Consider the following 23,733-nt stretch of genomic DNA (forward strand, 5'->3'; position numbering starts at 1 on the left):
GGAAAGAGCCGGCATCTCCCCTGTGCAAAACACCAACCTCGGCCCCACAGCAAGACCTGCCCAGTTTGGCATTGCCAGGCTGAGCTCGGCAGTCCAGGTTCACTGGCGCCTGACAGTGGCTGGCATAAGCATCGGTAGCTGGTCCCCACTTTCTAGGCACTGCCAACTCTGGTTTCTGTTCCATAGCCCCCACTCCTTTCTTCTACTCTGCAGCATTGCTGCAGTGGCTTTTTTCAGGTCCTAGCTGGAGGCAGACTGGTCTTTTTGCACATTTGGGAGACTCCTAAATAGATTCTTGTCTCTCGGTTTTCAAGAGGCCTCAAAAGCTTTTCACGCTAGTTACAAGAGATATTTTAACAGAATCTCTTACTTTTCTCTTTCCTTTTCTAGGCTACCTTTGCACCCCAAGCCTGGAAACTGCTGTTCTAAAAGTAAATGCTCTCACCTCTACGCCCAATGTGGGCATAGACGGTTTGCTCTGTTTCAAACCGCAGGACTGCCAAACTACGTAAGCAGAAAAAGTGTCTCTCCTTAACATTTCATTAGTCCCTTTCATTCATCTCTCCTGGCCATCACAGCAAAGCACTCTGGAACGGGTGGGGGGAGGCTCCACTCCACCTGTCTCAGGGGAAAGAGCTTTCATTCCTTTTTGGCCTCAGGCACTGATCTTAAACAAGGCTACTATTGCAAGACACTGCCAGAGATTGATACCAAACATAAAAGTTCCCAGAGAGACTATTAAATCAGTGTTGATCTGATTTTAATAGCACATAATATTTCCATGGACTGCAAGCAAGTAAACAAGCTTTGACAAATACCTTGCATAAATGGACTTTGAAACAAAAAGACCAATAAAGAGTCAGAAAGGATGCAGAGGCTATTTTCTGGAGGGAAAAAAATAAGGAAGGAACATTTTGTAGAGCAGCATTTTACTGAGTTAGAAGCTTTTTGCATCACTAATGTGTCATTTCTTGTCTTGGACAGCTCTGCTATAAAATGCTATTGGGAAAGCTTTTTAAAAACTTTAGTGTCATACCTTGTCGGGATCAATTGGGAAAAAATTGTACTTTAAAAATCATGTAAGTGACCTGAAATAACAGTGGAAAGTTTGTCTTGGGTTTAGTCCTCTTTCAGAAGAGGCATGTGCCAACAGCTGCTAAAATTGAGATAGTCTATATTACTCTCTTGCAGATTCTTCATGATAAATACAGGAAGTGTTACCGAAATCCAGAATAAATCTCCTTAACACCAATGTGAAGCTAAGAAGCAGGCACTTCGTTTATTGCAGAGCTGGGGACACGGGGGATCACTCCTCCAGAGGCGTGTCCAACTTAGTATAAAAAACCCTTCAGTTTTTATAGACTTTTTTCTGTCATGTAATTGTTACATAAGCTCTTTACATAAAAACACATACTATGCCTGCTCTTAAATTTAACCTTTATAATGATTGGTCCTTTGAATATATAAGCTTATCAATATTCTTATTTAAAAACAATCATTGGGCAATTTCACTTAGCTCTACTGATTGGAATCTTCGGTACTCAAATCAAGATGGGAAGGGTAATAAGGGGATTTCCAAGCAGCATAACTGGTGTCCATGACAGTTTCCTTAGTTTCTTAAAACAAAACATATAAAAACCAGTAACTTCCTGGTGAGGTTTCCATGGTCAGCTATTTCAAACTTTAACAATATTAAGGTTCCTATAGTCACACATAACACAGTTCCTACAGTTTCTATGGCTACATTTCAAACTTAAAAATCCTATACATTATGCTTCACAATTTTACTTCTTCATCAAACCTAACTATTCTATGTGATTAAATTTTGATTTCTTTATCAGAATATTTGCAACAGAAGGAAATGGAAGTGCCTTTTCTAATAAATTATATTTGGGATAACAATGTGAACTTCAAAACGACAAAGTTCAAGAACTGGCAGTAGGACAGTACTATGTAAATACATTGCTCCTTCGAGAAAAATTACTAATTAGTCTCGAGTCCAGTATTGTTGGTGACGTGTCTAAAAGTGGCTGATGTCCCAGGTGGGAAGTAACCAACTCATTATTTTCTGGATTATACTTTATCGCTTTTAAATAAATCTTACCTTGGTTAGACAGCTACTTACTCCTTGGAGAGCAGTCCGTGTGGCACTGAGTCCTGACAGCATGGCCAAGCCTGGAGTGTGAGTATTTTGGCTCTGTGAAAGCCCAATGGACAGATAGTCTTATATGTTGAGAGAGTGCTTACAGTTCTACAGAGCCGTTAGCAGTGCATCTGGGTGTGCTGCTTGACCCTGGAAACAGTGCCTGCTATGCACATCTGCTACCGTTAGTGAACTGCCAGGTTCTCGCTGTGCTATAACCAGTGCTACAGCACGCACGGTCTCTGCTCGGTGCACTTGCGATGGTGTGTTGTGAGCAGACCATGTATTCGCTTTATGTTGCAAAATAATTGTTCCATGCCCAAGAGCATAGATTATATCTACTTTTCCACTCGTGGACATTTGCGTGTCTGTGTATTCATGTTTCCTACAGACCATTAGTTTTACATCAGTGCTGTTGATCCTCTGACTCCTATTGGGGCACAGAACTGTTGCTGTAGTTGTTGTAAAGGATGTAATACTTCAAAATTGGTGTCTTGCTCATAGCGTGGTTTTTCTACTTTGTTTTACAAATGCCAGTTCCTGAGTATATTCTTACCTTACAGCATTCATTGTAAACCAAATGTTTTAATAGCTTTAAAAGTTGTGAGAGTCTTATGCAGTAGCTGAAGTCTTGTGAGTATATATTTAATGGCTTTTAGTTCCTCAAAGGATATCTAATGTTTAGGGGATTTCATTTCTGCTCAGCTGCTGCCTGTGAATACTCAGTCTGATATTCCATTCCCAGCACATTTAATAGTTGTCGCACCTTGGCACCTTCTTTTTTGACCTCTCCTCTTTTCAGCGGGAGTGTTGTGCTGTTTAAGACAATGAATCTCTCTGGATCCGGTTCAGCTGGCATGGGGGTCCCCTGGCAGGCAGCTGAGGTCCTGTCTTCCATTAATAATTGTACCTCGTCATGTGGCAAAGGTTTGAACATCTGATTTGTATCTTCTGTCGCAGTAGAAACTCTGCCTCACATTGCACATGCTGCAGGTATATAAAGTAGGAAGGCTTATTTGGTCAGGTTGAGTGACCTCAGTTATTTACAGTACACTGCTCAGTGGCTTTGGGTTGACACCAGCTTTGGAGAAGAGGTTGTGATGCATTTGCTGCTAGTTTCAATGGCTCTTCTTTGCAGCTCTGCCTGGGCTTGACCAACTTCCATGTTGCGAATCCTTTGCTTGGGCAGGCTGGGGTGGAGAGACTGATTGACACAGAGTGGTCTGCTTCTAAACTCAATCTGCTGTCCCGGAGACTCTCTCCTTAAAATTATAGATGCTTTTTAGAGGTCTTCTTTGGGAGGGACTAGAGACTTCCTGATTACTAGTCTCTTCAACCTTTTATTTCATATGAAATCTGGTAGTTAATACAGTATTCAAGCCTGTAGTTTGCCTGCCCTGCTGGCCAGCTACGATCGATAGTCTGTACATCAGCCATATGTTTTAACTGATGGCATGACTTGCTTTTCTGAGTTTTCTTATTGCCAACTGCATTTGCTCTTTAACCTCAAAATGAGGCTAATTCTTCCATCTAATTATCGAGTCTAATATTGCTGCTTTATCAGTGCTTCTGAGATTACGTGTCCGCTGCAATCAACTGCCCATTGTTTATACAGCCTGGCTGCAAGAATGGCAGTCAGCTTCTGTAGCCTGTGCACATGTGAACTGAGTATCTTTGCAAGCATTAGTCACACCATGAACAACCTCGCCTTCATTACCATTGCTTCATAACGTGAATTACTGTTTTCTTGAGGTAGCTGTGGTAACAGGTCCCAGAACTGCTGTTTCCCATAACACTTATATCATTGCATCTCAGCTGCATATTTATCTTCCTATGAGACATGATGTTTCCATAGAATATTTCCTGGCCCTTGACACATGCATCCTCAGTTTGTGACTTCTTTTCACCTGATCTCTTTTATCTTTAGCCTGTGTACATATTCCCTCTCAACGATCCTTGCTGGGAAAAAGAGAAGGTGCGCCAAAAATTGCATTTAAACAAGCGCAGGGACAGAAGTTATATGCTATAAGGATGTCAGTAATGGTTTTAGCCATGTGGTCATCCTTTTTCACCCTACTGGGATTCTGTCTACTGCTGAAGCAAGAGGGAGAGGGGCTGGGGAAATTCCAGCTGTCATTGAAACATACTTCTCTACTGACGTAGTTGGTAGCAGTGTACCAGGTGGCATGCAGTGCATTGAGCAGATTCATTTTTTAGAGTTCATCTGAGGCCATCTATTGATTATATAGTAAATCCAACTTTAGAACTTCTAAATTGGGATCGGGGGGGGTTCTGGCCACATGGTGTACAGCAGTGATCCAGTGTAAACTCACCCTGCCAATGCAGATTTGTTTAAAAGCAGTAGGTTCAACAGCTTAATGTTGTACTATCATGCTTTACGTCAGATCAAGTTCTGCTTTTCTCACAAAACCAGCATAGAAAGCACTCTGTGGTGTGTACTCTGGCTAATCTGCCAAATATACCATGGCCTGATCCAGATTAAATTAGTACTGCTGCGTGATCATGTGCAGCCCTGGCGTAACTGGCTGTGGACCTGCAGTGACAAATATGTAACAGTAAGTGCTCTTGAGCTCTTGACAGAGCTCGTGCTGTAGGTATTTCTGTTCAGTCTGCCTGAGCCATAGCTAATGCCATGTAGGAAGCTGGAGAACCGCAAAAACCTTTGAGGCCGCAGAAATTAGCATCTTTCTTCTTCGACCTTAGCCAGCAGTCTTGGCTCTGGCCTCCGTGGGAAATGGTTCCCACTTGTTCCTTCCTGTTTCTGTAGCTTTAAGTCCTTCCAGCATTTGAAGACCAGGAGTCTGCCCCAAGTCATGAGAATGCTTCTTGTTGCCAAGCTTTTCCCCTGCAGCACTTAGGAACACGTGAGGAGCAGACCAAAGTTAAGACGAGATTCTTACACTGTGTGTAGGTGCAGTGTAGGGTGGAGAGTATCTCAAGATAAGAGAGAGGAGGTAACATTGCTTAGGCATCCCCATTTCTCATCCCCACATTAGAGAGTTCTATTTTGAGTGGCTGCATGCTGCTGGATTTTTTACCAAAAAAAACCGCTATATTTTCCCATCGTAAATGTCCCCTGGCTATATCCTTTGAGGAAAAGTGGGGGCTTTTTCTCTGCTAATTTGCCAGCTTGGCTAGGGCTAACCCTCAGAGTAACTCAGTATTCTGAGGAAATGTTAAAAAAACACAAAAAACCAAGAGAACAACCCTATAACCTATTCTGTGTTCAAAATTCTGGTTTGCATGGGCTAGGGGTCACTATGAGATGTGAGTGACAGGACTCTGAGTGCCATTGCGGAATGAAAATTTAGGCGCTGTCCCCTCTCTACCTGCTCTTCTGTTTATCAGGCACGGATGTGTTGGGAAGAGATACTTGACTCCACAGGATGTTGTCACCATGTTCTGTTAATCTTACAAACCCCATAGTTTAGACTGTGCATTATTAAGTATTATCTCTTTGCACATCTGCTTGCACATCTGCTTGTAATTTGCTGTGGACATGCAAACTGGTTTGGAATATTTCTCAAGCTGAGATAGCTGTTCGGTTTCTCTCATGCAATTTAAATGCAGTGGGGCAGGGTCAGAGCAGGTCTGCTGGGTGAGTCCTACTGTCTGCAGGAGAAAGGGAGGGAACAAAGGTCAGTATTGGAAAGCTGCCTTAGATCCCAGCTGCATATTCAGCTGAGATCTGTCTAACAGAGCCATATCCTTCTTTTTCTCTAGGCACTCCAAGGAACAGAGGTCTGTCCAGTGGTTCTCTAGATACACGACTTGGAAGATCAGAAAGGATGGCCTTTGAGTTTGAACGCTGCTCTTGCAGTGAGAGAACAATTGCACAAGCAGTGGATACGATTCATCTTATTTTATTTAGGGTAAACCTGTTTCAAGATCTTCCCAGCTTTTTCTCTGCCTTTGCTTTGAATCTATAATAGCGCTATCCACTGTGAAGCATGGGGCCTTTCTGTTTTGGATCTGCCAATTCAAACTGTTACGAAGAATCTGGCTGGGACACAAGTGCCTTGTCTGCCAGTAAAGCCTTGAATCCGCATAAGACAAACAAATCTTTAGCCGAAGCAAAGTGGAGAGGGTGTTTAATTCTCCCCTGAGCTTTTTGCTGGTGCTTTGTCCTTGCTGTGTTCAGTGCTGCAGAGAGTGGTGCAGGCCTGGAGCACCCAGGTTTCTTCCGGCAACATCTAAGCCAGAGCATGTTTCTGGGCTTTGCTTCAGCCACTGATTTCCCACTTGTATATATAGTCACCATGTTTGTTTATCAGGCCTGGCCTACAGCCAAGGTGGTGAGTAAAAAGTGGGATAGAAGTGATTCAACTAAAGAGACCAAAATAAGGAAGGGACTTATCTGGGAAACTCTTTAGTTTCATTTCTCCTCTCACATGCTATTTTTGGGTCGGGGAGGACTCTCAAACAGTCCCCAGGTCTTGATATTCCCCAACGCTCCATCTTGTACAAGGCTGTCACTCTCTTTTAATGATCATATTCCTTAACAACCTCCTGGATAGCTTCAGGGGACAATTTGGAGTACATGGATTATACCATATTAAAACATGTCTGTAGTTAAGATGCCTGTCCTGGGTGACAGGCAAAATCAGAAAGCATGAGAAAAATATCAGTCAGAAGAGTTCCACTTAAGCAACTTCTGTCACTATTGGATTTGTGCAGCTGATCTTTTCTACTGCTCTCTGCCTCTTGGCCATTTGGAGAATTAAGCAATACACAGTGGTACAGTGCAGAGGTATATTATATCTTCCTGCACTAAAACACCACCCTAATGGTAGCCACATTTTAACATGGAGCCCTCTTTCCAGTTCAGCTGATTTAAAAAAAAAGAAACCAGCTCTAATTGTGAGAAAGAAATGCCAAGAAATGTCAAGGTTGATGCAGCCTTTAAAGGTGCCAGATAAAAGTGGAATTAACCATCACTGATGCTGGAGTCCTTAGTCTGGGTCATGCAGCAGAGGGAATTCTGGAGGTCTTCTCTAGCTGATTGAAAAGATGACAAAAGTTTGTGACTCCCAAATTTTGCCCTGTGTATGGTGCCTTATTTTATGTGGAGCACTTCAGCAGCACAGCTACGGACTCTGCTCTCTGTGGCACACAGAGGAGTAAATCTACTTGCCGAGCAGAGCCCAACACACAAAACCTGCCTGGGAACTGAGGTGTGCAGCCACGCACTGCCCCTCGACCTGCCGTGGCTATGGGGCTCAGGCCGTGCCTCGGGCAGCGCTACGTGAGCCGTCAGGCTGCCATCAGTCGCCCCTTGGGCTGCAGTACAAAACACACGTGGATGCTTCCCGTCCTGGTTGCTAATCTTAGAGCATCGTGATGGTAACCTGTTCTGAAAATGTAAGTCGTTGCACTGACCGGCTGCGGGGTGTTCAGCCATACCTTGCCAGGCACCCATCTTTTAAAGGCATGGTTGGACTCGATGATCATGAAGGTCTTTTCCAACCTATATGATTCTATGATTCTATAAAGAGAAGGCTGCATTTTCGCCTAAAAAAATGACCTGAAACATTCTTTGATAAAGCCTTTGGAAAATTTATATGCAATATTTCGTTTTTTTTTGACAGTGACAGAAAGAGGGATCTTCAGAAGTTCTAACTAAACATGAAAGGTAAAACTGAATGAAAAAGAGGATGTGGGAAAGGAGCTTTTCATAGCAAAACCCTTTTCCAAATACTACCTGTTTGTGGCATGTGGGCCAATTTAATGAAGTACCGTAGTGTTGTGTTTTGTTTAGCATTTAGATCACTGAAAGCGACAGATTCCTGGGAAATGGTAACTGCTGGGGAGATGTTTTGGAAAGAGGGAAACTCCTTATAATGGGTTAATATAGATGTTACCAAATTCACTGCTATAGAGGTATGCTTAGAATTCATACTTTCTGAGCATGTCACTTCATAAGGTCCTTGGTTTTCCTCAGTATTTACACATATAGCCTCACATTTTTTCCCTTATCAGCTTTCTCATAGTTACTTTCAGCGATCTCTGTGCCTATTTTCTATTAAACCTGTATTTTTATTATTTACAGATACCTCTGTATTATTCCCAAGAAGTTTTTCATGTTGACTTCTTTATTTGTTGTAGTTTATATTTTTCTTTCATGGGTAGCTATAGGTTTTCCTGAAATGACACTCCACTTTTAGCATTGCAATATAATGTCAGTGTTAAAACGTTCGTAAGCAAAAAAGGCACTATGATAATTTAAGCCTCAGAAAATGAAGAGGAGGCTATTATAAATGAAGCAGCTCCTCTGAGGTCAGGCAGGATTCAGCAAGAGCTTTTTTCTGCCACTTCAGTCACCCTGAGCAGCCCATGATTTCTGAGAGGCTGCGCTCTTTTAGATGACTCGGGCTGCTTGCCCAGTGAAAGACTGTTCAGCGGGGACGAAGGGAGAGTCCGCTGCCTAGAAGCTTCTGTAAAGATTAATTACTCTGTAAAAGAGTCCAGGAATGAGAAATGATGTCGCCTTTGTCGTAGGCCATTGGGTCCTGGATGGTCATCCCCATTTACCAGGGCTAATCGCTAAAGTAAATATTTTTCTTTTCGTTGACCGTCAGCGGTGTGTCACTGTGCAGTGACCTGGATGTCCAAGTGCTGTGGACTAGATATCTTATGGCCTCTGCCAGAACTGTACAGGGCATATCTGCCCTGTGGCCCCTGCCATCTGTTCCTTTCAGTCTGAAAGGAAGGAGATTGAGCCATTTGTCACTGCTTGTTGAGAAACAGGCTTTGCTGCTTGATGAGAAGCGGCCTTTGCTGCTTGATGGCCAAGTCCTTTCTTGCTGGCCTTTGTTTTCTAACTTCTGAACCTCTTTTTCATTTCAGCAGTGATTCTTTGCTCCCCTTCTCCTACTGCTTTTTTTTGCCTTCTTCTTTTCTCTGCTTAACTCCTTCTTTCTTTGCAGGATATGGCTTTACATGTGTGTGCATGCACACACACAGAATTTAAATAAATTGTAAAATCTACTTGCAGTAGACACACATAGACCTTGCCATTTACCCAATCTTTTCCTCTATGGTTTCATAGTGTTGCGTGGTCTACTTTCAGTCCCTAAATAGAGTGATCATGACACCAAGGCAGCATGCACGCACTCTTCCTAGTATTTTTTTGTCTTTAGTTGCATGTATATGTTATTTCCTAAGAGATATTACAGCACCTTCCAAGGCATTGTTTCTTTGAAAATTACTGATGTTAGTGAAGGATGTATGAGTAGTGATTTGCTGTGCAGCTCTTCTGAGTCTTCCACAAATAGTGATGAGAATGCTTAGATTAAAAACCTTGGATTTTATTAGAAAACTTGCCTTGGTCACGTGAGAACTTTCACCTGCTGACAAATTTGCCTATATATCTACAGACAGCCCCTAATACGTGCCCCAAAAGATTGAAAAGACTGCAAAGGGAGGAGCTGAGGCTACCCAGAAGTCTGGTCCTCCGTATCCCACAAAAGTCATTCTTTGTTCCTGCTGTCATGCTCCACAGCGTGGCCATCTTCCTTGGTGACAAGATTGGTCACTGCAGTTTGGCTCTGGGAAGAAAACCAGGTGCACAGACTCTATCATGTCTACAGCTACACAACTATTTATTTTTCAAATATTATCGCCCCATGACAATTCTTCATGAATAAAAGGGTGCAATGAGGAGATTCTCACTGTGACGAACTCTGCAGCGCTTCCACAGCTGATGACTGAAGGCAGTTGGAGGGAACCAAACCTTGGGCATATCAGCCTGAAAGAGTGGATTGTAATGCAGCACTGTCACTTTTTTTGTCCCTGGTCCTTTTAGAGACTTCATTTCCTTCTCGTAGAATGATCCAAAAGGGTATCAGCGGGTGACTGCTCGCAGAGCTCTTTCTGACCTAGTGTATCACGTGATCCATTCCCACCTCCCCGAGGCAGCTGGCCAGGAAGCGTACCACTTTATCCCAGATGAAGGGAAAAGCCAGGGATGTTTTCAAAACTAAATACAGGCTCAGCACTCTCCGGGGCACCTGAGGAAGCTGGCTTTCAGCCACGTATGTCCCAGGCTTTACGTGAGCTGAGATCTTGTGCACACACCTCTGCAAGGCTTAACCTCTCATCTTGCAACAGAGTGTTCCTAAAGCAGTCACGTACTGCAGGAAACAAAGCCAGCCCTCACCTCGCACATCTTGTAACCTGAGTACGTGATAAGAAAAGGAGCGGATGTAAAACCAAAGGTAGTGCCCAGCTAGCTTGAGAGCTTGGACTAAGTATCAGGGTAGTACACACAGCATAGGGTCAATGAGTCACTGTCAGGTGTTACGTGCATGGTAAGGCATCAGCAAGTCTTAAGCAGAGATTTGAAGTGACTTTGTAGATTTTTCTTTAAGGAAACTTTTCGTTTGCAAAAGGAACGCGATAAAAGAGGAAGGAGCAGTACTGGAGTGCACCAGCAGCGGAGAGCCATCTCTCACATTCCTGGTCTGCTGCAAGGAAGTGCTGACCGGCGTCTGCTTTGAGGGAAGTGGGTAACAGCAAGGTGCAGAGCTTGTTTGATGCATTAGGAGAAGAAAGAGGTAGATGAGGCATGCGAAGTACGTGAAAATACAATAGAGGTGGTAAGTCAGCAAGATAACTTTTACTGCAGTGTTTCACTGTTAAAACAGTAGGTTTTGCAGGGAGAAGAAGTAAATTTGTTGAAAGCAGGAAGAGGAAGCTTCAGTTGCGGGAATGTGAGACAAGGAAAACCTGAACCAGAGCTTTACCAAAGGAAAAGGGGCTGGATTTTTAACGCAGTATGCAGGGACAATGACCATGATTTGTGTCGAACAGGTTGCCTCTTCTCTTGCCAGCTGTGCGCGTTAAAGAGAACACTGCTTTTTGCCATTCACATGCTACTCCTCTTACAAAATTACTGAACATTTCCATGCCTGTCGTTATTTAGAAATGGTTACAATTAAGCTAATCTAATTATTTCCGTTCCCTCTGTTTTGGTTCCTCTTATTGTTGAAATTAGTTCTTCTGCTAGGATCTGCAAGCTTTTGCAACTTTTGTTTCACTTGTTATTCCCAATGTAACCATTATGTCAGCATAAAAAAATCCTCCCAGCTTGCACAGAATTTTTCTGTAGTTCTGTCTTAGGCCACGTGAGCTGAAATCCTGTGAGAAGATTTTTGCTCAGGAACCTAAAACTTTCAGACTACCCAAACCGTGTTCCTCAATTTTTAATCCTCATGTTTATTTCACTACTAAAAGCAAAAGCTCACACAACTGGTGGGCTTTTTTAATTAACCCTGATCTATCTCCCACTGATGTTCATAGAAATACTTCCTTTCACGTCAGTGAGCCTGATCTGAGTAAAGTTAAAGCCTTGATAGTACCAAGCTGACTTAAAGAATTTTAAAGAAAGACTGGTGTAATATGAGCAAAGACTAATGCTTGTTGTGAGCTGTAATGATAACTTTGGTAAGAGACGTTCCTTTAAAAAATGAAATAAAAATAAAAATCAGAATCTCTTACGTTCCTACACCTAATATCCAGGTTTGCTGGAAATAAGGTTCTCTCTGGAACCATGAGAAATTGCTTAAACTCTCAACTATATACTCCCTATTTTACCATACTATACAGAAGAGATGTTTTCCAGTACTGCAGATGTTACAGAGGATTTCCAAGTGTGGCTTTTACAATCCCTATTTAGCATAACTTGTAGCTGTGTTGGATTCATCCTTATTATATGTAATCTACAATGAAAGAAATAACCCCTCTGGTTTGAAAGCAGGAGGGAGGTGATAGGATGCGGCACCCCACAGGAAGATGATTAGCCAGAGGAACTGTAAGCAGGTGGAGCCAGTTGTCTCTCCTGGAGGACATCAGCGCCGAGGGGAGTCAACACCCAAGTTGTCCTAGGGAAGAAAGGTATGATGCCTTTGGCTTTGGTTCAGCTGTTTGTTTCTTTAACAAGATGAGGACAGAAGTCAACTTTGGCCAGGAATGAACAAAAAGGAACATTTTGTATTGCTTTTCATTCTCAGACAGACAGCAAATTCTCAGGTTGTGCTGATGTTTTTGTTGGTGGAAAGCATAGTTGTGGAAACCCAGGGGAAAAGGGAGTAACCTGGGGAAGGTACAAGGTAGTACAAGACAGCCTTGCTCCTCTTCTTCTTACAGGGCCTGAGACTGAGGATCCAAATTACAATATTATAATACTATTCATAAAAATATTCAATAGGATTGACACATGGGGCTGTGGATGTGAAGGTAACATATAAGGGCATGCCTTCAAGCCATGGTCTGAAGTTTCTCTTTTGTCTTCATGAGACAATACAAGTCTGGGGAAGATGAATAAAGCTGAGGCTGTGATTCTGCAGTCACTCTGTACTGACACAAGCACAGGCTGCTTCCAAAGAGACAGAGCTACACATTTTGACAGTAGTCTGCCCTTATATTTGCTCAGGGTAATCAGGGAGTTATGCCTTCAGTTAATTCAGGCTTACTTGTAGATAGAATATAGGGCGTTACCCTGGTTTGCATGTAAAAAGAAGCGAAAGCCACAAAGGTAACATTTAATAACTCCCTAAGTACATAGGTAAGATTTCTGTTCTAGGTTTAGTTTTTTCAAAAGCACTAAGGTGTCTGAGGCAATCTTGTCTTACCTGCTAATTTCTATATAAATTTGATGGTGAAAATCAGCCATCATAACAGCAAAAAAGAGGGAGGAAAAATGATACCGGCAGGTTCAATTAGCCACGGGAGCCTCTTGCTAACGGGCACAGTGCTCGCCATGCCCATGAGGAGAGCGGTTTGTCTGTCCCCTGAGAGGGTGCGTTGCAGCCTGCCGGGTGCCTGGACGTGGTGGTGGCATCACCTCCCTCCGTCCCCGCTGTGCTCTGGCAGTAGGATCCAGTCGTGTGGCGAGCTCCAGCCTTTCTCCCTTTCTTGGTACCGGTGCTCTGTCCGCAGGAAATAGGGATGCGGAACCTCAGCTCCGTTGGCTGCTGCTGGCTCCCAAGATGCTGTCCTGTCACTGCACTGACCCAGTGAGTGAAGAAGTGAGTGAAGAAGAGTGACTGAAGGTCACATCTTCATGGGCATGGCGCCGTCAGCTCAGACAGATGCACAGACTTCACGAGGGGTACAGAAATGAATTATTCTATAATTAGCAGGAGAGAGGTACAAATCAAGAGAAACCACCCCAGATTACTTTTATGTACTCCCCTATGCGAGTTTTTCATCCGCTTTTAGGGAATTCAGTAAATTTAAATCAAACTGAGGAAAGTATTTGTTCTCCTGATCCCTTTCCAACTCCTGATGCAGTTTCTTTTCTTTCTTGAAATGCAGTCTCTTTCTCCAGTACAACCAGTTTCCTTTGATGGTATCCCCTTGACCAGCTTCTTCAGGCAAAAGCCTGAAGGGATGACTCCAGCTGATGTGCTCTTTTGGAAACAGCCTCTCAACATACAAAACATTCAAACGGTGTGAAGGACGGATGAAGCTGTACACACTATTGCTAACTATCCAAAGGGACAGAATTTATGATTGGTTGGGGGAGAAGGGTTGTTACCGCTCCTCCCGCCATTCCATTTTATTCATGTCTGGTTTTATCCCTGTTAGATACTATTCTTTCTTATGTGTCCAAAACACTTGTACAGGAGCATGTAGACAGAATGCAGCACTATCACTGATGGAAGCCTGTGCACTAAGTGAACTTGAGAAAGGAGTACGGGCAAAACAGAACTAAACCAAGCACGAGACTAGTTCTGAGTAAAAGGCCGAAATAAAAAGAGCCTGAGGGCTGTTTAATTCTGTGGGGCGGTATCTATCTCAACACAAAACCTTCCCAGTGCTTCTCTTTTCCTGAGAGAGGGGCAGAGCTTGAAATAGTGGAAGAGTATCATTAGGCACACCATCATAAATGTAAGCTAAGTGGGTCACCACAAAGGAGTTTATGTCACTGGCTTTGATGCTTGCAAATACAGTATATAGGAGAACCATAAGTGCTTAGGTTCTCCCTCTTTGTGGTGGCTGACTTGGTGAGGTTTCAAACAAAAGAGAATGCATCAGTGTTCTGTCTCTACAGCTCTGCTTCACTACGCAAAGTGGTTGTGCTTTTTCCATCTACAAAGGAGAATAAAACATTTTTGTCCCCCTTTAAAATTTTCTTTTGTGGTGATGCCTGAAGCAGCACTGATAGCAGGCCACGTACCACAGTACTGCCTGCCGTACTGATCTCTGCTGTCTCTTGTTCTCGCCATCTGCTGATTTGTGTTCTATGAAAGGTGTGAAGCAGAGATTATCTGTGTACAAAACACAGCACAGTATGGCTTTGATCTGTGACCACCTCTTATTATCAAACTCATTCATAATAACATGGAGTTCCCTGAGCACAGTTTTTTGTGGAATACTGTCCCCAGGAGGAGTTAGCATATAACTTCCCCAGTGTCGAAAGAAGGCTGTCTCTGAACTGGTGCACAGATAGCATTCCTCTTTTCTTCCTGACTACATACTTTCATGAAACATGCTGAAAGATAACATACAAGAGACCTTTCCATCTCTGTCAATTTGAATTGCAGCTGGCCAGAGGTTCAGAATGACGAAGCTGGGAACTGGTAAATACAAGAACAATGACTTATGTTTTACCTTCATATCCGCTAAGCTAAAAAGGGGCAGCTTTATTTCCATTTAAGGAAAAACAAAACTGGGATGATAGTATAGAAAGGAGTGTGCAGAGCCAGTGTAAAATAGGCCACAGAGCAAAATTAAGGCTGCCTTACTAGGCTGTACCTTTAATGCTGTCCTGGGGTGTGGGAATCGTTCTTTTTGTTTGGCGTTTTGGGTTGGTTTTTTTGAGTGCTGTGAGCATGACTGTTTGTTTGGATTTTTTTTAGTCCTAGGATGTAGGCACCTCTTCAGCTTTCCTGCACATTGTACTGCATTGCCAGTAATGCATCTTTCTGGTAACAGAGGGCAATACAGAAAAGCGAACACGGACATAAAAAGCCTACTCTTCTGTAAGTGTGAATTCAAGCAATTTTTCCTTTGCTTCTTCTTATGTTAAGTCAGATCAATGTTTTGTGCATCATATAAAATCTTAAAGTATCTATAGCCAAATCTGTGATGAGGATATCCCAAGTCACCATCCTCATGAAAACCTGCTTCAGTCCATAACAAGTCACTGTCTTCATACTGAGCTTTCTTGGAAGAAAAACCTAGAGGAAGTAAAATGGGTTCTCACTGCCTCTACTTTCTTTCCCAGCTTCTCAGAAACAATTCCATTAGAAAACAATCATTTCAGCAATTTAAAACCTGGTCTTAGACGATGCTGAAGGATTTGCTTTGCTTAATGAGAATGTGCTTCAGGGTCCTCATGCAGAGATGGGAGAAAAAAAAAGTCACGCTGCCTCATAGTCTGCAATGCTAATCTAGCAAATGCTGGGGAGACAGGCCAGCATTTTGTGGTTTCTGTCTGTTTAACTGACAATGGGATAACCAATCAAGTAAATAAATAATAGTATTTTTTTAACTTTATTAGATGGATTTGGATTTGGTAGGGATTAAATAGGAAACATCTGAGCATAACCTTCCTGTAAGTGCATAGCAGCCAGTGATATTCATATTCTGTGCCCTGGGTGAAAGAAGAGTTCCCATTTGTCACCACCACTACAGTGCTTCTGTTGACAGAGCGGCTGCATCTCTTGTCCCTCTACAGCAGTTGCAGTGTATGCTACAGCAGCAGCCAGCAGCACTGTAATATAAATGTGTCCAAAATCATCCTTCAATTTAATTACCTATAAAACTTTTCCTATAAAAGAGGGGAAAAGAATTCGCGATTACTTTCCTTAAAGAGATCAAATTTCAGTAATAATCCTGAAAGTTCCTTTACCTTTGATTTAATGAATGCAGGAGAGGCCTAGATAGTCACTAAATCTGCTGTCCATGGGTAGAAGGAGCTTGGTGCTGCAGCAGAGATTCAATGCTCTAATTAAAAACTCTCAAGCTATTAGAATTTTCCATTATGAAAACAGAATGTTTGTTTGCCTCACAATTATGATGTTATCTTGACTCATCTCATATATCATAGACATGTGGAAATTAATTGCGGGGGGGACGGACGACACTGAATTTAGAATGTGTTCTTTTATGCCATTCTCTTTTGGGAAGGTGGGGAAAAAAGAACACTGACCCTTTAAAGGTCCTAAAATTTGTTTCCAGTGCTTTTATATTGCATGCCGGTACCTGACTCCACCCCCCAGCCGCAGCCGCCATCAGAAAAAAAAAAATGCATCTGGATTTCTTATATTTCTGAAGAGGTGCAATCCTGTAGGAGCTATAAAAAAAGGCTTAAATCCCTACTTATACTACAAATTCTTCCAATTTTCTGGGTGTAGGGCTTTGTACCACTGCCCGTATTTTCTCTGAGCAACCTATTCCAGGCTGGTTTCCATTTCAAAAGAACTTCTTCCATTTGAAAGCACTGTTTCTTTTGTTCCTTTTAAATATTTCTTGGGGGGTCATATTTCTAAATTAGGTAGGCAAATCTCCACAAAAAAGGTAGATCCTATCAGGAATCAAACTCATGGAAATGGTATTCTCTGCTAAATGGTATCTGGGCATGTTACTATTTAATATAAAGGCAAGAAGGTAATACAGTCCCAAGTACTTAGGAAGTCCTGTTGAGAAGAATAGCAGAACTGAAGAATAGAGAAGCCATTTGATGATTGTGTTTTCAGCTACAATCTGCAGTACAAAATTCTCTTGCTGCATATCTTCTTTTCAAGGTCTATTATAGATATAGATATAGTGTGTATATATATTAAAATGTGTCAGGTATTGGTCTAGGCAGTAATTGGTACGTGGTGACTTGGCAATAATGAATACTAAGATTCAGTAAATGAGCATGTGAGAAGGTTCACTCCTTTATGAGCAAAGCTCCCTTTCTTAATTAACAGAGAGAGGACTTTTTGTAAAGAGGAACAGAAAACACTCAGGTTAGACTCCTCTTCTGAATTGCCTTTCAGAGGAGCCCTTTCCTCCCTACTGAGAGCTAAGCCTCCTGATTTTTGACATCATGATTAAGTGTCCAGAATTGGAATACACCAGGATAAACATCTGTATAAACAGACACTTAATGTGTGTGAGCCTGTGCATGTTGAAACTAATTCTGAAAATAAACTCTCCTGAAGCAGACATTGCTTTTTGTAATGCTTATTTCACACTTCACAGTTCACTTCACCTGAAACCACCTTTTTCACATCTTCTGTGTGGTTGTTATTCACGGAAGACTGTTACAGAACGAGGCTATATCTGAATGGCAGAACTTGGGCATGGTCCCACACTCACAGACTTAAGTGCATATCCAGTCACATCTCTATTTATATCAACCCAGAGAATGTGGATTTACAGTTTAGCTTCTTATACAGGTTTTTTAGAAAGATCGTGATTTGAGAAAAATTTGCTAATATTTTTAGTCTGAAACAACTTGATCTGCATTTGTAACTTCTCAAAGGAAATAGTAAATATCTTTGTTGTTAAATTGGAAATATTGGACTGTTAATTTTTCCCTACATTGTTTTCTTTTCTTTTTTTAGACATATGCCGTTTCTTTTTTATCCTATCTGATTTTTCTGTTTGGAAGAAAGAATCTCCACTTGCCTGCCACTGAATTGTCATGGAGCTCGTTAGCTCCGACGAGATGAGCAGTGGCATGGAATAATTAAACTTACTTCCTGCTGGCAAGCGGGAAATCTTTCCAACCCATGCTTCTTGATTTGACCTTTGAATAAACATATTTCTCTTTGCTCTATGGATGGTATTTCATCCCCTGGGTGCAGTGTGTTGCTTGATCCTGGATGAGGCAGTGATTTCTACAGCATTGTTTTCAAAACTATGTTTGCAAGAAAGAAAATGTGATCTTTTATATTGTTGAATGAAGACAAAATTTTGCCTGTGCAAATCCTTGTTAGATGGCAATAAAATCTGTTTTTTCTGCCTATGTGAATTAATTTCCATAATGAAATTTCATTATTAATGCTTTTTAATGATATTGTTTTGCTTTGTTTATACAATGTACTGTTTAATCATACAGGAATCTAAATCACATCTTTCTGGTGTAACCCACCATGTAAAGATAGCTCTTGGGAGGGTTCACAGAGACTCAGGAGTTAATTCATACTGAAATAAAGAGGAGTAATGATTCTATTATAAGTTTTTCCTTAGTTACAAGTAAAAACCATCTGAGAACTTAAAAAAAGGCAAAAACTCAGAGTGAAATGTAGCCTAGTTAGAGTATGATATGAGTTTGCTTTAGGTATATGCATCATTGCCTGTGGGTAACTGGCAATTTTTCCTTCTTTTATTTTTAGGTCATTTGAATAGTTATGAATATAGGCACCTATAGACTAAATGTGTGAAAAACACTGCATGGGAAACAACAGTACATACTTACTCACACCACCTTCATAACATTTTCCAGCTGGGTTTGGTCAGAGAGAAAAACAAGGGGAATGTCGTTCCTCAGCCTGCTAGAGGCCGATCTCTGGGGACCTCTGTTTCTTTTTCCCTGCTCTGTTTTTGCAATTAGTTTTATATTAGTCAAATCAGTCTTAGTATAGTATGTCCCCATCCCTAAGCAAGAAAGTAATCTTCCCTTCCTTGATTTCTCACTTTGACCCTATTTTCTTTTTTCTTTTTTTTAGTGAAGGTGCTTGCCTGCCAGGGATAACAGAGGAGAACACGTGGGCTCGAGTCCCTCTGTAGCAGAGAAGGGAGGATTGAACAAGGGTCCCCCCAATCCTGAGGGTGTTAGCTCACCCAGCGCTGATGGGAACACTGCACTGCTTGCAGTTGTCCAGCCCCAGCTGAAAAAGACTTTTTTGCTGCTCAGTTTGTAAAAGACAGACACTGGCACCTTTCCCCTCTGGAGAACGGATGGAGGTATGTCCCTGAAAATCCCTGAGGAAAATCCTACTTTTCCATGCCGGCTTTGGTTTCTGATGCCAGTAGGCATTTTCCTGGGGAGCGTGGGGTATCAAGCGGACCCTGCTCAGGGCTACCGACTTCAGCTCAGGTTGCCTCCCCGCGTAGCCAAGGGGCACAAAGCAGAGCTGCCTGCGTCCTGCCTGGACGCTCCTTCCAGCATCACTGACAAGAATCACCCGCTAGCGAAGGTCAGCTCCCCATCATGTGGGAGCGTAAAGGCTGCGGAGCCGAGCGCTTCCAGCTGAGTCTCCGGTCCTTTCAGCACTGCTTACCGAGCACATCCCAAATAGACCTTTTGGGGCATCTGTGGCATCAGGCTGTGGAAGGAGGTCTGGTACCACTGTGCTGTGCAGAGCAGGTGAGCTGGTTCAAGAAGATCTCATTCGAGTTGGGAACAGTAAAATCCATCGTCAGCAGTTGTACCGCTTTTTCTTTGCCTTTCTGTCCTGCTGGCTTCACTGAGCACCGTGCAGCTGAAAATTTACAAGGCTGACAGGGTCTAGCTTTCACCTACTGTGGTATCGCCATGATGATAAATGGGGTATTTTATCTTGGGGAAGTTAACTTCTGCAGCTAGACTTTGTTACCAACTTCTTTCTCCGTTACTGCAAGCCAGGGCAAATTCCCCCTGCTCATGTCCTCAAATTTCTTGGAAGTATCTAGAGAAAGACTACGCACCCCTCCAGCTTCAGTGTATGTCTGAGAATAGGCAAGAAAATAATCAAGGATGGAGCTGTGAAGGTTCTACCTCAAAGAAATATGGTATCATCTTCTTGGACTTATTTAATCAGAGGCTGGGGTTCTTTTTAGAAAAAAGTTTTCATTTTTTTTAAAATAAACCTTAAATAAGCTTAAGATTTCAACCTTAAATAATCCTTAAGATTTCTGCACATGTTTTCCTACAGAACTGCATGGCTTTTGTCATTTTTCTAGGTGACAAGCCAAAGCATAAGTTCAGTGAGAATATTTTATGGTCATTGCTGTAACCCTCTTCACAAAGGCAGCTTGAAAAACAAGATGGGTTAGGGCATTTCATTGGTTGATTCATGTAGAAATTTTCCTGTATTTAAATGATTCCAGCTAGTGTACAACTTTATTGCTTACAAAATAAATCCCAATTGACTTCCAAAGTGCTACTGGCATGAGGCACATTTATTATTCCAATGCTCTTGCCTCAAACGTCATTTTTGCACCACCAGGGAATTTATATGTAACATTCTCTTATTACTCTTGACCTTCCAAAAACAACATGGGAAGATGACAAACAACAAATACAGTATCTCCCAGATATCATAGATGATTCCTTAAAATTTGAGCCAAGGCTTACCTTTCAGTGAACAGCAGGACAGAGATAAGCAGAATTTTGAAGAATTTTAATGAGTCTCCTGCTGCCCCAAATGCTGCTTTTTGTTGTTTCTCCCCAGTCTTTGTGCCACTGAGTGTTTCAGAATTGGTGTTTCCAAATCGTTAAAACATAAAAGAAAACAGCAAATGCTGCTAACTATAGAGAGATTTGTGAAATGACTCAGGATGGACTGCAAGAGCCTTTTAACTAAAGAAGGCATAGACATTTAAACATCCATTGGCGATGCAAAGAGGACATACCAACCCACTGACCTTTTTGAGCTGCTGCTAAACTTCAAGACTCACTCGTTGAAATATCTGAGCTGGATCATCAAAATATTCTGCTCTCGATGAAGTCCCAGCATGTTTTCTCTCAATTTCTGACTTTCATGGCTACAGAGACTAGAAAAATGCATTACTGTGTCTAGAGGAAACTCAAGAAAAGCATTGTATGAACCCGAATTTTCACCATTTCTCAAAACTAGAATTAATTTTGAAGCTTGAAGGTTGCCTTTCTGAGCAATATCTAAACACCTTAAAAAAGCTAAAGTGCAGTAATAACATTAAAAGATTGTAAAAGGGAGGAAAGTTCAAATGAAGCAATATCACTAAGACAGTTCTCTTCTCATGGAAATTCTTGTCCAGTTTGTGGAAACTGCTGACATGAACAGCTGACAAGGTATTTAGCCAGTTTATATCTGATATATCCCTTCTGTCAGGAAAAATTTTAACATTTTTTATTTTTAAGTATTGACAATACTGGACTGTATATAAGAGGAGTGGGCATAAATCATAACTGTGCTTAAAAATGAAGTGGAAAATCCAACAGCCAGTAATGTAACATTGACTTGAAGGCATGTTTTTGTATACAAATAGAGTTTCCCACTTTCTCAAAATGTTTTCCAAAGCATATCAAAAAGTATAACTTTGAACTTGAATCTGACTCTTAGGCAATAGAACTGAGTTAAAGAAGTTAGCTAGTGGTATATCAGCACAAGATACTAAAAGAACCTGGTATATAGGACACTGATGAATAATAGAATTTTGAGGAAAGTTAAGGATGACATGTCCAAATTGCAAACATCTCCCCTCAAAAAAAAAGAACAAAAAACACCACCAACAACAAAAAACTTTATTTGCAATCCTGCTACAGCTAGCTATTATTTACAGAAGGATTTTAGAGGTTCTTTCTGTTGTGCTCTGGGTGGTTTTTTTAAGTTAAAATCACTTTAAATTGAAGATCAGGGAGCCTTGCTTTAATATAAAATAAGTTAGCTAACATGATAATTAAATTTAGTTTTAAATAAGGTAGTCCTGAGCTAGAGTGGTTTTTTTAATGGAAAATAAAAGGGAGCTCAAAAGATCAGGAGTTAAAAATGCAAGAGAAAATAATCTTATGAGAACAGAAAAATACATAATTGACCTCTGACAGATATTCAGTATTCAAAAAGATATGGATTACCTGAATTTACTAAACACTTAAAAGGCATATAAATTCTCATGCTTCACAGTTAAGCCCAATTTCTAATGAATGGAACAAAGAAAAGAAACTTCACTGTATATACCTGTCATTTCTTCGTCACCCGTAATGTAATTTATTGGGACTTTTCTCCAGTACTAACTTCTGTCAGGAGCAGATTGCTGGGGCTGATTCTGGCTGGTAAGTCATGTTACAATTCTGCTGTGCAAGTAACTGCAAGGTGAAGTAGATACGGTGCAGAAACAGGTAAGATGGGAAAAGGAAACTGAAATAGTTCCCCTTTGAGAGACTGGTTACAGCACCAGCATGTCTTTTAGGAAATCTTTGTATCCCTGCTGTCCTCCAGAGATGCCCTACTTCAGCCACTGGAAAGAAGACACATCCCAAGTGACCCACTAGCAAAGAGAGGAATTGGGAGGCGCACAGAGAAGAAAACAGGATTATACAAGTCCTTTTTTTTTGTGCTTTGTGCAGGATTCACATCAAAGGGAGTTTTCCTTTAGAGATATGTTTCTTGTTTCTATAAAACCTTCTTTGTAAGAATGCTAATAATCTTTCCATAGCAAGGAAATGGTTTTTTTAAGCTTTGGCTAATGATCCAGTTTCTTCCAGCTCCATTCCAATAAAGTTAGTCTTCTGAAGTCCCCAAGTGCAAAACCAGACAGATTGTAGTAAACTCTCTAACAGCAGACTCTCATTTCACTGGAGTCACAAGCGATACATTTTTATCCATATATCCACCAGCAAAAGGATTGATATGGTAATTTTACCTCCTTTTTTCCTCCTTCCTTTGTATTCATCTCAAAGTATTTAAAGCGAGAGACACACGGCTGTATATATGCATTCGTACTGGAGAGCTGAAAAGCACATGTGCTACACCCACCAGAGAAAACCAGAGACGAGGGCTGGCTTAGGATATATTCATGCTGGTCTATTTTATCAGGAACAGATGCTGAGAAGAGAACCGCTCTAGTGAGGACCAGTCAGGCTGCTCTCGGCAGGATGGTTTGCTGGATTGGGTTACCACCATTTTTTTAATTGCCTACCTGCCTTATAAAAGGCACCCACAGCTATCAGGGAGGGATCCCTTGTAGTCAGCTGAATAAGCACAGCTTCTAGTTTTTAATGTGATTCCTTTCATAGCTTTCGATTTTCCTGTCACCTCAGAATATTTTGGTAACACTTTCACATGCTGTCTTCCAGAGGCTCATAACATTTATTTTTTTCAAAAGCTGCTGAGTCAAAACTCTAACAGACCTTTGGTTCCCTGGTGCCCAAGTTGCTCTTGAAAACTTTAAGTTGTAACTTGTTACTTTAAAAAAATGCAAAGTTTATATGTGCAATTTTAACAAAAAAAAGGCATTGAAGTTGCAAATTTTGACATTCATCCTGCTCAAAGAAGCAGGATTAAAACACAAATGGAAATGGGCCTAAGGTCTATGTAAGCATTGCAATCAGAACAGGCAACTCTTTGTATTTCAATCACAGCTATGGTGCAGAAAATTTCATCTGAAGTAAGAACGGGAATATTGAAGACAGTAATTTTCTAATACCTCATGTAATACAGAAGCAGCCATGAAATGCATATCTGAGACTGCATAATCTGGGTATTAGCTAAAGAGACAATGGCAGTAAAGATTCTTTAATTCAAAAAGCCAAGTGCTCAAACCACACAAAAACTGCTAAGAAAGTGCTACAAAAGATGAAGTGAACAAACTGCTGGCCATGAAATTATTCTCCCAACAGGCTCATCAAACAATTCCCAGCATGCCCTCCTGCCTCTTCTGGGGAT

At 41.5% G+C, this 23,733-nt stretch overlaps 1 protein-coding gene and 1 long non-coding RNA gene across 3 annotated transcripts in view; one reads left to right on the plus strand and one right to left on the minus strand.

Moving 5' to 3' along the window:
- IL15 (interleukin 15) overlaps positions 1-2,200 on the minus strand; it is an 87,783-nt gene extending 85,583 nt beyond the window's left edge. Inside the window, exon 1 of the mRNA XM_041123324.1 lies at positions 2,126-2,200. Coding sequence (XP_040979258.1) covers positions 2,126-2,167 — 42 coding nt within the window. The 5' untranslated portion in view covers positions 2,168-2,200. The remainder of the gene's footprint in view (positions 1-2,125) is intronic.
- The window catches only part of LOC115343157, a 64,704-nt gene extending 45,494 nt beyond the window's left edge, over positions 1-19,210 (plus strand). For both annotated transcript variants that reach the window (XR_005932336.1, XR_003924011.2), the window contains one exon: positions 18,835-19,210. This is a non-coding gene — a long non-coding RNA (uncharacterized LOC115343157). The remainder of the gene's footprint in view (positions 1-18,834) is intronic.
- Positions 19,211-23,733: the final 4,523 nt, after the last annotated feature.

Source organism: Aquila chrysaetos, chromosome 1 (genome assembly GCF_900496995.4).
Source record: "Aquila chrysaetos chrysaetos chromosome 1, bAquChr1.4, whole genome shotgun sequence".
In the NCBI taxonomy this organism is placed as follows: domain Eukaryota; kingdom Metazoa; phylum Chordata; class Aves; order Accipitriformes; family Accipitridae; genus Aquila; species Aquila chrysaetos.